This window comes from Pseudopodoces humilis, chromosome 2, assembly GCF_049639895.1.
Source record: "Pseudopodoces humilis isolate 2021_Gansu_Grassland_sample_001 chromosome 2, ASM4963989v1, whole genome shotgun sequence".
Taxonomy (NCBI): Eukaryota; Metazoa; Chordata; class Aves; order Passeriformes; family Paridae; genus Pseudopodoces; species Pseudopodoces humilis.
In genome coordinates, this window is record NC_142201.1 from 5195977 (window position 1) to 5213590 (window position 17614).

The 17614-nt window shown below is 48.3% G+C and overlaps 1 protein-coding gene across 3 annotated transcripts in view; it reads left to right on the forward strand.

The window, feature by feature from the left end:
- The first annotated feature begins 14426 nt into the window (after window positions 1-14426).
- The window catches only part of PDXK (pyridoxal kinase), a 47433-nt gene continuing 44245 nt past the window's right edge, over window positions 14427-17614 (forward strand). For 2 of the 3 annotated variants that reach the window (XR_001331721.2, XM_005526518.3), the window contains exon 1: window positions 14427-14563. Coding sequence is in view for 1 of the 3 variants with exons in the window: in XM_005526518.3 (XP_005526575.1) it covers window positions 14477-14563 (87 nt within the window). In the remaining 2 variants the exon portion in view is untranslated. The remainder of the gene's footprint in view (window positions 14564-17614) is intronic. The other variant, XM_088068994.1, reaches the window with a different exon arrangement.

Sequence of the window (17614 nt, forward strand, 5' to 3'; positions counted from 1 at the left end):
GGAGAATACTTGAAAGCACAATGGAAGTTGTTCTTGCTAGCATGTACCTGCTATCTATCTTCCTTTTATTCGATCGCATAGAGAGCCCAAACTGATGAAGACTCAGATGCCTTTGGAATAGGCTTGGGACAGGACATAGCTGTTCATACACCTTGAACTTCTTACCTTTGGAACTGGGTCAGAGATAGCAGCACCTAACAGATTGCTCAGGAGAAATTAGTAGAATTCAACAGAATCACCAGGTTGGAAGAGACCTTCAAGATCATCAAGTCCAACCCAGCCCTAACACCACAACTGGACCATGACACCAAGTGCCACATCCAGTCTTTATTTAAACACATCTAGGGATGGTGACTCCACCACCTCCCCAGGCAGACCATTCCAGTACTTTATTATTCTTTCTGTAAAAAACATTTTTCCTAATATCCAACCTGTAATTTCCCTTGGTGAATGTGTAGATCACACCCTGTCACTGCTTGGTGATGAAAATAGGTAACTAAAGTGGTAATTTGGCAAGATGTGCACTGCAGAGTGCCAGGATAGGTGAGAGATGGACACTTGGAAAGCTGTTGGCCTGCTTGTTACCAGCAGCACATCCAAAAGAATTCATGTACAGAGAAACCCTGCAGAGTGCTGCAACCCCACCTCAGCTAGTGGCAGGCCCTGCACCAGCTCAGGATCAATTAAAATTAATCACGGTGTTTTGACAAGCACATAATTTTCAGGAATGCAAAAGTAATTATTCAAAGAAAACTTTGTAACGAGTAAAGTTAAACCATGAATCCTCAGGTGAAACAAGAACAGAGATAAAAGTGTAAAAGAGGCTGGCCCAGAGCCTGTGCAGCATCCTGAGGAAGCGACACAGGGTGGCTTCAGTATGGACACATTAAAAGACGCTGCTTTTCCAACAGTGCTTGCCTGTGCCTGGTCCATTGTGGGAGCCAGATGGGGCCAGGGAAAGCAGCAGAGATCTGAAACTGAAACAGCTACAGTCTGTGACCAAGTCTGTGTCACTGGGGCAGCCAGGCAAGAGCCCCAGGGCCAAGGCAGAACCCTGAGGGACACCCCTCGTCCCCGGCCTGCAGCCGGACATGGAGCCACTGCCCACAAGTCCCTGGCTGCATCCATCTGGCCAGTGGCTCGTGCCCCGAACAGCCCAGCCTCCAAAGCCAGGGCAGGTGGAAGAGACGGTGCCAAGTGTCCCTCATCTGCCTCACGACCATCACAAGAACAGAGACTAAGACCCTGAAAACCCCTAGGGACTTTGTGCAGGGGTTCTGGCCTGGTTGCGGTGGGTTCTCGCTAAGTGATTGTTTGAAGGTGTGCTTGACCTGACACTGGCTTCTCAGAGCAACAGGTCACAGCACAACAGTAAATAAATCTCACCAACTTTTGGCCAACTGCCCCTCGCTTTGAAATAGACTATAAAAGTGACTTTTCTAAGTTACTTTCCGAGAGAGATCTCCCCACGGAAGAAGACACCAGTGACCCTGTCACGTCCATTGGTAGCTACAACCCCTGCTTTTCTGTCTCTTTCCTTTGACTCTTTATCCCTCTCTCTCTCCCTCTCATCTATCACATAACCCGTGATGCTGGCACTAAAATAAAGATGCATTATTGCTGTTGTGATTTAAACTGAAATCTCTTGGTGTCCTTTTTGCACTCTGAGATCAAACAAACTCCCACTTGTGCTAGCGGATGGTGACAGCAGGGTGAGGCCGGGGTTGTCGTGTGTGGGACCGTGTCCAAAGCCTCACAGGGGCCTGGGCACATCAGGGGCTACAAGTGCCCAAGTCTGGGGCTGCTCGGTGCCAGTTCCAGTGGGGTCGGCTGTGGAAGGGATGTCGGGTGTGGCCCTTTGTGACACAGGCGCTGATGCAGGACATGATGGTGCCCAGAGGCCTCTGTGACACGGCAGAGCCCCACGCTGCCAGAGGGGTATATAAGGGGCACAGAGCCCTGGGTGCCCAGTCCCAGAGAGCCGCTCTGTCAGGAGAGAGCAGCTCCCTGAGAGCCTCAGCAGCAGAGCACGATGGAGACGCTCGCGGAGGAGGCGAACCCCAACTCCCCCCCTGCCACGGAGCAGCCGGGCCTGTGCCTGAGGCCCCAGGTGACGGCCAGCCCCGGAGAGAGAGGGGACAGAGGGAGCTGGGATGGGGCTGGAGGCAGCGGCCTGGGGGCCAGGGCTGGGCTGGTGCCTCCTTCCCCCACAGCCGGGGCACAGAGCCAGGGTCCTGCCCCACACAGCCCCTGCTGCCCCCCCAGCCCCTGCTGCCCCCCCAGCCCCTGCCCTGGGTGGCTGGAAGCCCTCGGGGAGCAGTGCGAGGGGGCAGTAGGGGGGACAGAGCTGCCAGGGCCACAGACTGCGGGGTGGGACTTGGCCTGGGAGGAGAGAGAGTGGGAACCCTACCTGGACCAGGGCCTGCCCCAGTGGGAAAAGGAGAATGTCCAAGAGCTGGAGCAGTGGGAATATGAGAGATACCAGGAGCATTCCCAGTGGGGAGATGTGAGAGTGCAAGAACTCTTCCCTTGGGAATATGAGAGATACCAGGAGCATTCCCAGTGGGGAGATGTGAGAGTGCAAGAACTCTTCCCTTGGGAATGTGAGGGACACAAGGAGCCTTCCCAATGGGGAAATGAGACTGTCCAAGAGCTGGACCTGTGGGAATATGAAAGATACCAGGAACTTTCCCAGTGGGGAGACGTAAGAGCCCAAAAATTGTTCCCTTGGGAATACGAGGGACACAAGGAGCCTTCTCAAGGGGGAAACGAGAGTGTCCAAGAGCTCAGAGATTGGGAATATGAGAGATACAAGGAGCCTTCCCAGTGGAGAAATGTGGTAGTCCATGAACTGTTCCCATGGGAGTATGAGGGACACACGATACCTTCCCAATGGGGAAATGAAGGTGCCCAGAACCTTTACCAATGGGAATATGAGAGACACCATGACCTTTCCCAATGGGAAGGCCCAATTGGCCAAGAGCTGTATGAAGGGGAAGTCAGACAAGACCCAGAGTTGTCCCAAAGGCGACCCCAGAGACACATAGAGGAGTTGGAGGGTGTGGAAGAGATCGCCATCCACACCATCTGGGTCAACCCCAAGTACCCACAGCTCCTGCAGGACCCCGATGCTGTTCCCCAGGACTCGGCCAAGGCAGCAGCTTCTCCTGCCAGAAGACAGAGCCAGGGCCCTGCCCCACACAGCCCCTGCTGCCCCCCCAGCCCCTGCCCTGGGTGGCTGGAAGCAGTGCACTGGGAGCTCGTGGAGCAGTGGGAGGGGGCAGTAGGGGGGACAGATGTGCCAGGGCCACAGACTGTGGAGTGGGACTTGGCCAGAGAGGAGAGAGAGTGGGAACCCTACTTGGGCCAGGAGTCTTCCCAAAAGCAAGATATGAATGTCCCAGAGCTCTACAAACAGGATGACAAAATAGACCAAGAGCTCTCAGAAGGTGAGATAGACCCAGAGCTGTACCACTGGGAATCTGCAAGACACCAAAAGCTGTTCAAGTTTCTGGACATAAGAATCCAAGAGCTGTTCCAGGAGGAAAACAACGGTGACAAGTTTCCCCAATGGGAACACTCCATTGACCAAGAGCTGTATGAAGGAGAAATGAGACAATATCCAAAGGTGTCCCAAGAGAGAGGTGATAGTGACACAAAGGAGTCACAGACAGACAGGGAATACGTCACCATCCACACCATCTGGGTCAACCCCAAGTACCCTCAGCTCCTGCAGGACCCCGACGCTGTTCCACAGAGCCAGGGCCCTGCCCCGCACAGCCCCTGCTGCCCCCCGGAGCCCTCAGCTCCCCAGCCGGGAGCCCAGGCCCTCAGGGAGCCGCCGGCTCCCCCCAAGAAACGCCCGTCCCGCTTCAGGCGGGCGCTGCGGGCGCTGCGGGCGCTGTTCCGCTGCCCCTGCCTGAGGTCACAGACGGACAATCAGTGCCCGCTGCCCGCGCCAGGCCGGGGCCCACAGGTGGCGGCTGGCCCGGAGCCTGCCCCTGTCACACGGGCTGCCTTTGATGGCCAGGTGTCAGGGACATCAGGTCCTTGGCAGGAGAAGGGCCTGGCTGAGCCTTAGGCCTTGACAGGCACCAGTGGTGTCAGAGCCACGGGCAGGGCCACAAAGCCTGGGGACAAGGAGCTCGGGCTCAGAGGGGACACCAAGGACGCACGAGTGACAGCCACAAGGACATTTGGCAGAACTTCCCAGATGAGGACAAAACTCAACTGTGCTGAAATCGGCTCCAGCTGGGGAAAAGGTACTTCTGGCACAGGGAGATGGCGACCACCGACTCCTGGCCCAGAGACCCCATAACCCAGCGAGAAAAAAGAACATTCTTCAAAAGAAAAGGAAGACTGAGCATAGAGAAAGAGTAGTTAGCACAAGAAGCAAAATAGTCTTATATCCAATAGAAGAAAATATTAAGAAATTCATATTGGCTAATTATAAATTACTGTTAATAATACTAGCTAATAATACCAAAACTATTACACTAATATTTAGTAAATAGCAAAAACATAATACTAATATAACATACAAACTAAATATTCCATGTAATTTAATATTTATAGTATCAATATATATTATTAATAAGAAATACCTTTTGAATATCATAAGACAGAGCATACATATATGATACAGAACGTTATATATTGCATATATATGCATGTAATATCTAAGTATTTAGATATGATACTACAAAAATAATAGTTTTAAAAGGAAATAATATGTGAAATTAGTAAGAAAACCATGTAACTGGTAGCCAGTACACATGAATGCCTTTGTCTGTTAAAATGTATAAATAGTGAAATGTTTTGATAGTCGCTGTGCTGGCTTTGTGGATTTGCCCCCCAGCACCTGTTTCTGTGCAGAAGTGTAAATAAAAGAAGTATCTGAACTCTGTGTGGGGATCGTCTTCTTGCACACGGGGTGAAAGAATCCGTTTTGGGACAACAGCTTTGCCATGGACACATTGATAAAAGATGCTGCTTTTCCTGCCATGCTCGCCTGTGCCTGCCCCATCTCGGGAGCCAGACGGGCGCAGGCAAAGCAGCAGAGACCTGAAACTCGGCGGCTGCGCGGTCGCTGCGGCCAAGACAATCCCACACCAGCCACGAGAGCCTCTCTGGGAACAAGCAACAAATCCCAGAGGGCTCCTCTCCGAGCCGCTCCCTGAGTCCCTGTACCGAGAAGTTGTCGTGCAGGTGTTTGGGGAATCTCCTGGGGCTGTTTGGACCAGCTGTGTGGTGTTCCCAGTGCACACCCGGCAAGCTGAATTCCCCCACAGGGACAAGGGCAGCTCATCTGGAGGTGAACCCTGGTTCCTTAAAGAATCATTTTTTGGTATCAACCTCCTGGCTGGGTGGCCAAGAGCAGCCTCCCACAGTGACACCTTCTCCCTTGGTTCGTCCCCCAGTCCTTCCCCAGAGTCTTTCAGGTGGCCTTGCCAACTGCAGCTCTAGATATTCCAGCCCCTCCAGTACATCCAAAGCTCAGGGCAGTGCCCTGCACACTCCCAGCCGTGCCCTGCACACTCCCAGGCTGCAGTGCTGCTTCAGCTGTCTGCAACAGAGCCTTGCCTGTTTGTACACTCATCATGGTGCCCTGCTTGCACACCCCATGTGTGCTCACACTCCTGCTCTGCACTCACCCTGCTTGCACCCTTACACTTATGCCCAGCACCCATCCCACCCATCCCAAGCACACATCCCTGACACTGTGCTGGAGCCAGCTAGCTCTCCCTCAGCTCCACATCGTGAGTGGGACACACCTTGGGAGCAGGATGACCCGAGGTGCGGCTTAGAGCAAAGCTCTACGGCACTTTTGGCTAGTCAGGCGCAGTGTGGAGGCAAGAATGAGGGGAGGGCTTTTGTATGGGTTTTGAAGACGAGCTTAATCTCCAAAGGAGCTAGGAACAAAAAACAACAGTTGTAGGCTATGCAACATCTTATATATGGGGGAGGAGTAAGGGGAGGATACAAATCATGAACCAATAGGGAAGACTTAGGGGAGCAGTTTAAGGCGGAGCTTGCAGTACATAAACCAATGGGAAAGCTTGGGGGGGCAGGAACAGTTAACAAAATCCAATGGAATGTCAAATATCATATGACTGACAGGGAGGATTCTAGAACAAAGGGTAGGTGCTAAGTAAGACTGACAGGGAAGGATCTGGATAAAGGGGTTGGGGTACAATGATTGATGATAGTAGGGAGGAGGGTACAATTTGGAACAAACCCACATCAGAAGGGGAAAACAGAACAAACTTTCTGCAACAAACCTTAAACTTATTAAACAAAAACACATCACCACACATCCCTGCACGTCCCCACCCCTGAGCCTGGCCATCTGGATGGATGTGGCACTTTGGGATGTGCTTTAGGGGTGGTGATGGTGGTGCTGGGATGATGATGGAACTGGATGGGCTTGCTGGTCTCTTCCAATCTTGATGATGCAGTGACACAGGGACTGCCCTGGCCCAGGTGCAGCACTTTGCACTTGGCCTTATTGAACCTCGTGAGGTTCTCATAGTTTCACTTCCCAAGCTTGCTCAGGTCCCTCTGCATGGCCCTGTCCTTCCATGGTGTCACCATGGTGTCACTGCTCAGCTTCCCATCCCCTGTAAATGTGCTGAGGGTGAGCTGGATCCACTGTCTGTGTTACTGGGGCAGCCAGGCAAGAGCCCCGGGGCCAAGGCAGAGCCCTGAGGGACACCCCTTGTCCCCAGCCTGCAGCCGGACATGGAGCCACTGCCCACAAGTCCTGTGTCCGTCCAGCCAATTCCTCATCACTGGAATAGCTCACACTCTAATCCCACAGCTCTCCTGTGGGCAGAGCAGCACAAAAAATGCATTATATGTCAGTAAGATAAGAATGAAACTGAATACAAAAATGTTGAAATAGTTGTTCAAGATCTTCTTAATGACAAAAAAGCCAGACTTCTCTAAGTCCAGTAAGATTTGTGAGTGTGTCATTCCTTAGAATTTCCTTCTGCTGTTGAATGCTTTCAATCAGTGAAGGTTTGGTTAGGTTGCAGCCTGGACCCTTCTCAGGGATCTTGCTCAGAAGAGGATACAGTACTAAAATAGATCTATGTGAGGAAATTTTGCTCTTTAGTAAGCAATGGGGATGGGGAGAGAATCCCTGACCAAATCCTACCTCACTGTCAAGTCTGTGAAAAAAACTTGGAAGTGCCAAGAGTTAGACTCTTCAGGGAAATTAATTCCAGTCTCAGTTTAGGGAGCAGATCTCTTTCCAGTGCTGATCTGTGTTTTCATAGGCTTTGCCACTACAGTAAACATCTGGGAGACATCTACTGGAAAATGAAGGCTAAAACTGTAAACACTTGTCTAATCCAATAATGTGTACTTGCCTTTGCAGAATATTGTCATGGAATGATTTTATTTCTGAAAATAAATCCCTCAACTCTTTAATGAACCCTTTTGGAAACGAGGCTAGGAATCATTCACAAGCTCTGCACTGCCTTTTAGTAGACTCCCAGAGAGCAGAGTGTGCTGGCTCTTTCTCCCTTCGAAATCCACTCAGGAATCTGTTCTGGCGAGAGGGCAAGAAATTGCTTTGTTGTTCACAACCTGCAACTATTGGCCACTGAGGGCCTGAGCTGCACAGAGTTGCTTGCCAAGAGTAGGAAGTATTGTAATGCATTGTAATGCCAGGCACAGGAATTTGCAGTTGGCCACTGGCATGTTCAGGGCTTGCACACACATTTTTGCTGATTATCTCTAACTGGCTGTGGACAATGATGTTATCTGCTCAAGGAACCTGCCACTGCTGCTGATAATGTTAGCTCAAATATCTGACAGAACCAGATGACAAGTCTTTGTTTTTGCCCATTTATCTCATGTAATTTTCATATATTTTTTATTAGCTTAGCTTACTTAATTGTAGAGATTGTTAGTTGTCCTGGAGAAAAATCATTGAGAATGCAAGTTTCAAAGTTTGGTATCAAATCCTGGTGCCACTAATGTCTGCTGATTTCATTCTACCATTTTATTTTTGTTCTAAGGAGAAAAATCCAGGAAACTTTCAGAACTACATTGGTTAGACTTTGCTACTAATTACAATTGTCAAAGTGACAGGAATGGGGAGAGCTGTCTCCTAATAATAGACAAAAAAAAAAAAAGAGCAAATTAGAAGGAATTTCCAGCCTGGGACAGTATCAGCATCTCTCAGCCTTCTGAAATCTGTCCTCTATTACTGCTATTTTGCTAATTAGTGAAATTACAATAGTTGTAAAAATTATGTAGCTCATGTCTGAACTTACTGCATTTCATTCAGATTTTTAAAGGTTAATTTAAAGTAGGAAATCTCTTTGTAACCACGGAAAAGAACAAAATGAAATTACCATTTCCCAGGTAACAGGACTAGAAATAGATGTGGTATTAGTCAACTTAACATGTACACCCTGCAGCTTGAACTCAAATGCAAATCTGTTCTGTTTCCAGCAGAGCAGTGGCCTGACTTCCCACTGCTTTGTGTGCACATTTCCCCAGGGAATAAGCTGTGTAGCTTTGCCAAGCCGATATCCCTGAGCGGTAGGAGCTGAAGCAAGTGACTCATGACTGCAAGAAGACAGCATGTGATGCAAGACACACACAGGACAAACTGCTGAGAGATGCAGTTCATGGCTGAGAGGTTTATTCCCATTGCCAGAAAAGGCCTTGTTCTTTTCCAGCTGTTATCACGTTTCATAAAACAGATATGCAATATGTGCAGAATTTCTGACCCAAAATCTAAGTCAAACAATTTTCAAGATTAAATATCAAAAACCAGGTACAGAAGTGCCTGTGAAATCAAAGAATTAAAGGCAATGAAATATCACCAATTTCTTCATGTTTTTCCCCAAAAGTACTTTAAAAATGAAGCAAAACAAAAACATTTGTATGCATTTCTCTAAAGCTGGCCTCCTGACTACATGTTGTATTGTGTCACCCCATAATTACTTGTATCTCCTACTACTTTGCTTTTCAGAGCAGGGCTCTGCTTTGCTGCTGGAAATACCTTTGTTGATAAAATTAAGGCTAGCCCTTAAATTATTATATGAATTATAATTATTATCATTCAAAGACAAAAAGAGATAAGTGGAATTAAACTCCTGACAATGAGTTACTTTTCCCCAGTATTAGGGAGTGGATACTAAGTGCAATAGAAATGGTTCCTCAGGATGCAAGCATGAGCATTCAGGACAAAACTGCAAGCTAATACAAAGCACTTTAGCTCCCTTAGCCAAGCAAAGGAGGCTTCCTGGCTTTCATTAACTTTGACTATTTTATTAAATGGACACTGGAACCAATATGTGCAGACATCAGCACCAGCCAAAATATTTATGTATAGTTATGGGGAGTTGTACCAGTGTAAGGAGTGCTTTAGCTTAGAATTGCCCAGCATAGGGGTCTTGCATGTTTTTATAAAAAGCTGTATTTTTAGGTTCTGAAGGAGAAGAGGATCAAGAATGCCATACAGTGCTGTTCAGCTGTGGCAACTTGAGACAGCAATGCAGCATTTTAAACAGAACTTTGTCATCACTGGCCCATCTCTCAGCTTGACACCCAGCCCCTTGGATGCTATCCCAGAAGCAGTTCCATTTACCTCAGTAAAACAATGGATGTGAGGATTGCAAGACTAGGCCTGACATTTGGAGACAAGAATGCTCAGAATATATGGAGTTTTGGGAAGTCAGTGACAGAGAACAGGTTTGAGTCAAAGTGTAAGTAAATACACAGCCCACTTGATCTTCTGATTGTGTCATCCCTTAATATTGACAGTTCTTGACAAAGTTAATCACTTTAATGAAGCCAAGTGAAAATTTGGCATGAAACAAGGATAACTGTGCCCTCCTATATCAAATGTTGCTAATACTTTATGGCAATTATCACAACCATAAGTAGGTACTTTACAATCTGTCTTAGCAAACATTCAACTGAAAAGCAAAAATCAGTATCTTAAATCCAGATGGTTTTCTGACTGAGGAATGCACAATTAGATGTTGTCTAGACATGAGCAAAGACTTTGACACCATTTTCCACAGAATTCTTCTGGAAAAAAACAGAAGAATTGCTTGTTGATTGGACTGGTACACTCTTCACTGGAGCTGGGAAAGGGTCTGGAACATGACTCCTTTGAGAAACAGCTGGGAAAACTGAGGGTGGTTAGCATGAAGAAAAGAAAGCTCAGGGGTGACCTTATCTTAGCATGAAGAAAAGAAAGCTCAGGGGTGACCTTACCTAAAAGGAAATGGTAGGAAGGGATTGGTCTCTTCTCCCAAGCAACAAGCAACAGGACAATAGGAAAAGGTGTCAGGTTGCAACAGGGGAGGTTTAGATTGGATACTAGGAAAAATTTCTTCACTGTAAGGGTTGTTAAGCACTGAAACTGGCTGCTTGTGGCTGAGTCACCATTCCTGGAGGTATTTAAGAGATGTGATGTGGTACTCAGGGACATGATTTAGTGGTGGACTTGACAGCTGGACTTGATGATCTTAATGGTCTTTTCCAACCTAAAAGACACTATGATTCTAATTATTGTTCTCTGATGGTCCAATTCTGCTGACTTCAAGACTTATTGAAGAAAGGAGTGGATAATCATACTGTTTTCACATAACCATGGCCTGTTTATTTTTTGTCAAATCTATGATGATTTATAGAATCCACATACAATGTACAAAATCTAATTTTAGGCCCTCTCTCTATGCATCTTTTATCAAGCTCAGTGTATCATATTCTTGGCAGCCCCATATCTTTCCCGTTGTGCTTATATTGAAAATCTGGGCATTGGGAGACCTTGGTAGGTAAAGTCTGTTCCCTGTTCCAAAACAAACTTACACACAGCCATCAATATTTATAAAATATTTCTTCCAGTAGTTATGAAAAACAAACAAACTGAAAATGAAACCTCTTCAATCTTTTAAAGCAATCTCTTCCTGTATGTTTCATAATCCCTTTAATAATGGCAGCAAGCCCTCCATTATGGAAATTAGTTTATTCCCTTCTACTTCCTCACAGCTCTGTGTCGTTTTTCCTCCTAGGCTGTGTGTCCTGAGCCTTGGATCCTCCTTACAGCCTCTTGCATTGTGCCATTGTCCCATTTTGAATAAAACACCATTTCAAAAACTTGGCAGTACTTCCCCAGAGACCCAACCAGTGCTGAGGTATGACTGGATGAGTCCAGGATGGCTTCCTATACCTGCCAGACTCTGCTGCTGTTTATGCAGTCCAAAAGGTGATTACCTATATTGCAATATTGTGACATTGTTGACCCATGTTAAGCTTGTTATTAGCTGTAATCTCACAATTTCTTCATGCATAGTGAGCTGGAATTCCAAAGGGTAACAACACAAATGTAGGAAGGCGGCAGCCTGTGCAACAACTGGCCCAGAAGGATGTTTGTCCTGTCTGCCCAGGAGCAAGGAAGGCAGGGAAAGATGTCTGTCTCCCAGAACTGCTGGCTAGACAACTCTCGTTTGTATTCTTGCCTCAGGTCTGCCACAGGGTGTGTTTGTGGTGCACTGCCAGGCTGAGGAGAGAGTGAGGGAGATGTGAGAAACATCCAGGTGAGTTGTAGAAGAGCATAGGAGGAGGAACATTTGTGGAAGAAAGATTGCCAGTTGTTGATGACCTGTAGTCTTTTTGACTATACTTTCTTGCTCAAACTGATAAACTTCTCAAATTACATTTCCAACAAATGTTCTGCTCTGACAAAGGGGATCTCGTTTGAGAGGTCAGGTTAGTTTAAAGAAAATAAACCACAGAATTCCATGCACAGTCCACTGGGAGGCCAGGAGATTGTGGAGGTATCATTCAAGCAGTTCTACAGCAAGCAGCTGTAGTAGGAAGCTGAGAACAGCTGCTGTATTGCTGACATTTTGATCTAACCTGCCCTGCCTTTTTTCTTTAATGAATCTTTCTGTCATCCATTGAACAGTTATTTGCTCCTCAAACAGTCTTAGTAATCCCCAAATTTGGAGGAGTACCTGGGAGTTATTTTATTTTTGAGAAGGATAGCACAGTAGGAAGCACAATCACTATGAAATTGAAGCTTAACTTCACTTTTTTTTAGCCTTCTTTATGAGGGAGAGGCCTGACTTAAAGAATAAATACAGCAATGTCTGTAAAAAAAAACAGAGCTCAGAAATTGTGTGCTCACCTTTAGATGAGCTGCTTTCTGGAAGGGAAGGAGAATTGTTTTCTCTCCTTTGTTTTGCTTGTGGCAACTTTTTTAGTGTACAGACATATAGCTTCCCCCATACTTTGAAAAATGTTAAGGCTGGATACTGTTGAGTCACATACATTCTGTGTATGCAGGTTTTACTCCTTAATCCATTATAAAGCATCAAGAGAGGCTTCAGATATTCCTCTGCAGAAAGCATAAAATTTTCTAGGAATTGGATTTTGATGGACATTTCAGAATATTAGCAAGACAGTAGCAATCCTGCATAAAACTGGGACGTGTGTATCTTCGCTTACAAGGTCAGGGTGGTGCATAAGCACTAATGCTGAGCAAAGGATGAAAACCAGGGAAAAGGGAAAAAAAAAAAAAATCTGTTTCCCAGCAATTGTCCTCTAAGCTAGGGAGCATGCAAGATGCAGGTAATTCATTGCTCTGGCCTTCCATGGAGATGGACAGATTTCTGCGATTCAAAAAAATATGTATTGAAGGGCTGAAGCAAATGTTGGTACTAAGGCCAGCCTAGAATGAGCCCAAAGTTTTTTAATGCAAGTGACAACTGAAGAGAGAACAGTATGTTCCCTCATTTTCCAATAGATTATGATGAGGAAAATACTCTTTCACCTTGCTAAGAAATAATCATGCTATTTCAAGAGTCAATTCAAATCTTTCCACAAAGAAGAACAAGAGGTGCCATTCCTTGTTGTGAGCTGCGATTGAACCTGTGTTGGTCAATAATGACAAATGGCCAGAGGAAGATGAAATTCCCAAACACATTACCAAGTCCTATCTCAGCAGAGTCTTGATGTATTGTAGCACTTGCCAGCCAACACATACATCTTCTTTTACTCTTTGGCAGTTCTCTGAAGGGTTTTTTTTTCTTTTGGGTCAATAACACACAATTGCACTCATTTCAGAACCCAGCTGTGAGGGTGGTGCTCTGTCAGGCACCCACAGCTTGGGCCAGCATGCCACCTCCAGGCATTGCTGCCTGTAGGGCTGCCTCTGGCATCTGTGACTCCACAGGGCTTTCCCAACACTGGAGGAAGGGAAACTGTCACACAAGTGGGATGTTTTTGCCAGTCCTGGCTTTCCAGCTGGATGTGGGCAACTGTGCTCATGGCATGGCACAGGGGAGCATGGTTTGTCCACCCCACTGTACCACTGCAACCCCTAACCCACATTATACAATGTCAGATCCAGATGTCTCTTAAACACCTGCAGGAATGATAACTCCCCCACTTCCCTGGGCAACCTATTCCAATGTCTGAGCACCCTAAAATTGCAAAAAACATCTGAATCACCTCTGCCTCAGCTTAAGGCCGTTTCCTCTAGCCCTCTCACTGTAGGCATGGGGAGATGAGACTGGCCCCCAACTCAATATAATCTCTTTTCAGGTATAAAATGCTCCTTTACTGTGTCCAGTTCTGGGCTCCTGAGGACAGGAGAGACATGGAGCTCCTGGAGCAGGTCCAGCAGAGGGCAATGAGGATGAGTGGGGGACTGGAGCATCTCTCTTACTAGGAAAGGCTGGGGCCTGTTCAGGCTGGAGAGGAGATGACTGCAAGAGACTTCATTAATGGGTAGAAATATCTAAAAGGGGGCTGTCAGAGGATGGATCAGGCTCTACTTGGTGACTCCCAGGAAGGGGACAAGAGGCAGAAACAGACGGTCAAAAGTTCCACCTGAGCACGAGGAAGAACTTCACTGTGCAGTGACCAAGCATTGGGACAGACAACCCAGAGAAGGTATGGAATGTCCTTCACTGGACGTACTCCAGAACCATATGGACACAATCCTGTGCCGTGCGCTCTGGGCTGGCCCTGCTTGAGCAGGGAGGCTGGACCCGGTGACCCGCTGCGGTCCCTTGCAGCCGGAGGCATGGCGCGATGCCCGGGGCTCGGCGCTCCGGGTGTCCGAGCTGCGGTCGGAGCGGGCCGGGCCCGGCGCTCGCTGCCGTTGGCCCCGCCGGGCGCGGGCGGGCGGGGCGGCCGCGGGGGCGCGTGACCGCGTGACGCCGGTGGGTGTGGGGGGCCGGGGGCGCCGCGCTGGGGCTGCCCGCGGCCGGGAGCCGTGTCCCCCCCGTCCCGCACGCGGCCCCGGGCAGAGGGCGCGGCGGCAGGCGTCCATCGGGAGCCGGCCGGTGCCCGCCTGGCCGCCTGCCTCCCTGCCGCGGGGGGTGTGTGACAGGCGGGCAGGGCGAGCGCGTCACGCCGGCCGCGCTCCGCCCCCCGCCCCTGCTCCCGGCGCCGCCACCTCGGCCCGGCGCGGGCAGGCGCGCGAGGCGCAGCCATGGAGCCGGAGTGCCGGGTGCTCTCCATCCAGAGCCACGTCGTCCGCGGCTACGTGGGCAACAAGGCGGCCACCTTCCCCCTGCAGGTGAGCGGGCGCGGACCTGCCCCCCCCCCTCTCGCTCCCCCGCCGTTCGGTGGGGGGCGGCGCGGGGAGCCGGGCGGGCGGTGTGACGGCAGCGCTGCCCGGCGAGCTCCGGCGCCCGGGCGGCTCCTGCCAAGCCGGGGTAAGGTCAGGGCACGGTGGGGAGATGCCCGCTCGGGCACCCTCCCCGCCCGCCCCGGTGCCGGCGGCAGTGCCCGTCCCGGGGCTCCGCGCACCCCGCGGCGGCTGCGGCTGCGCCTCCCGCCGGCTCCGCGCCGCTCCCGTTAACGTGGTTCCTCCTGGGGCTGTGGCACGGCGAGCGGGCTCGGCAGGGGAGGGGGAGCCGGGGGTGCTGCTGGTGGGGTTCTTCGGCTCCGTGCTGCCTGCTCCGGCTCCGGGATGAGGGCGGCGTCGCCGCCGCCAACAGGCGCATCCAGCCGGGGCTCTGCCCCTTACGGCAGGGTCATCGCAGTGTCCCGTGCCGGGGACCCGGGGCAGCGGTGTCCTTGTGCTGGCACCCAGCTGCGCCCGGCGGCGGCGGGGCTGGGTGATCCCCCACGGATGGTGTGAGGAAGCTGTAGTGGGGTGTAAGGGCCACTTAATGCGTGTGCACGGCAGGGCCAGAGAAGCTGCCTGACACGGCTCGAGGGTGTAATTAGATCTCGGCCTTCATGGCTGTCATGTGCTGCCTTCGGAGTTGTTTGCTTGGATCTCGCCGGTGGTGGGAAAACATTGGGCGAACCTTTGCACATCGCACTGTTGGCTCTTGTGAAGGGTCTGTACCCTAAAAGGGCTAATGTGGGGCCTGTCCATCCATAGGTGCTTGTGCCTTGACACACGCGTGTCTGTATGGAGCTCTCTAAGAACGTCATTACCAGAACACGCTGTGTTGTGACATTGTTTATCTTGGGGTGTGCTTACCAAACGATGGTGTAACTCATTTGGCTAGACAGGAGAGATGTACTCTGGTAAATGATGCGAGTGACATCAGGCCTGCAACAAGCCAGTGTCACACCCCCATATCACAGTCCAGTTACAGTGTAACCAAGTCTCTTGAAAATTAATGTGTGGTGAAGGATGATGTATCTGTGTAATCCAAGTATTGTGGAAAAATACGAGAATGTAGAGCTCCAGGCCAGAAAGGTTGTCATGAACTGCAGGTGAGCTGTCCTTCCTTTCCTAACAAAATTATCTCGAAATTGTACTTCCCCTTTCAATTTCTGTGTAGCAGAAGACCACACAGTAGTACTTATTCCAGAAATCTCCAGTCTCTTCAACTGTTCTCTCTCTATTCTAATTCTCTGTCAAAGGTTCTCTTTACTTTTCTGTAGCTTAACCTTTCTGTGACACATGAGCTGTGTAACTTGGCAAATGGGTTCCTGGGAAGTGTTTTTAGTTCCTTGGCTATGACTGTAAAAAATACTACTGGAGTTAAAAAAAACCCTGTTGAGAGTGTAGCTCCTTTGTTAAGGAGGCAGTTGCACTCAAACTGTGTAATATTCCTCTGTATAGTGTAACAAGAAGTTTCTGGAGTGGGAGGAAAAGAAATTTACTTGGGGAGCAGCCAAACTCCTGCCACTACTGGCTGCACTTGAAAATCCTATGTAGGCAGCCCTCAGTGAGGATGTGCTTGCTGGAAAGTTACCTGAACCCTTGTTTTCCTAGAACATCAGATGGGGCAAGGTGCTCCAAAGTAAAATTTTGCTTTTCTTTATGAAGAGAATTACAAACCTGAGTCTTTCTCTTACATTGTTTTTATCTAGCCATGAAAATTATAACCTGTATCTATTCTTGAGGATGGGTGCAAGTCTGGCACTCTTTTTATTTCCCATTCTTGTTTTTTTTCACTTTAGTTTTCTGAACCAGTTCCGTGAGGCTCCCTTTGGAGCTCACCAGTATTGAGTTTGCAAGGCAGGGTTTATGTAGATATGTGTGTCTGTGTGCTTGTGAGGTCTGATGGGCTGAAATCCTGACATAACAGTTCAGGAATCTGCATTTGGACAGCAGCATCCAAATCAAAAACCTGACATGGTTTCACATGCTCTTTGCAGACTTACCCAAAAAACATTACTCGTGTTTGCATGACCTGATCTTTGGTGGAAATCTATGACATTACTATCAATAGCCAGCAATCTGCACAGAAGAGAATTCCTTAAGATCTTTTTTAATCAGTTGGTTGCATTTTGTCAGGCTTCCACTAGAGTAAAAGCTAAAGTATTTAAAATGTAGATTTGTGGAAGGACTTGCTCTGTGGAGTGCGTTGTAAACTCTTTCTATATGGCAAACACAGCAAAACGTAGTTAGACCATATATTAGAACAGTTATAATAATGGAAGTAATAGAGCTAAATGAGAAATGTTAGCACTCTTGACATCATTTCAGGTTAAAATACATTTAAGTAATTAGACAATCTAGATTAACTAATAGGTCATAGAGGAAACATGCACCTAGATTTGCCAGGAAGTGAACTGCCCTCAGCCCCGCTTTGAATTCTGCCTTGTCAAGAGTTTAAATAGTTTTCACTTGCATGGTCTTAGTAGCTTAAAAAGTTCTGAAGGTAGTTCTGAATTATTTTTAAAATAGTCTTAAGGTATTCCACAGCTGTGAATTCCTAGCTTTTAGTATGAGGGAGTGGTTCAGGATTGTCCAGTTTTTAAGAGAGAAGAGCAGTAGGGTGTACATTACCTTGGGGAGTTGCTACTGTGAGCCAGATAAATTATTTTAAAACACAAAAAAAGTTTCTAAATTTCTAAATGTTTCTAATGTTGACTAAGGTTTGTCATAGTTTTTATGGTGCATATTGTCACCATGACATTCAACTTCACTTTTATCATATGTGATTTTTTTTTTCCTTAGAGACATCTCTTAGCTGTTAATTTTAAATATAATTTTAGCTTGCCCTTCCTGCCCCACCTTTTTGGTAGGCAGAATGTGGCAATAAGTAAAGGGAGCAGAACTGGCAGGCAGAGAGATACAGTGCTTCTCAAACCATAGAGAATCCAGAAGGACCAGGTGACAAGGTGATTCCTCTTCTGCAGAGGTACCTCATTCTGA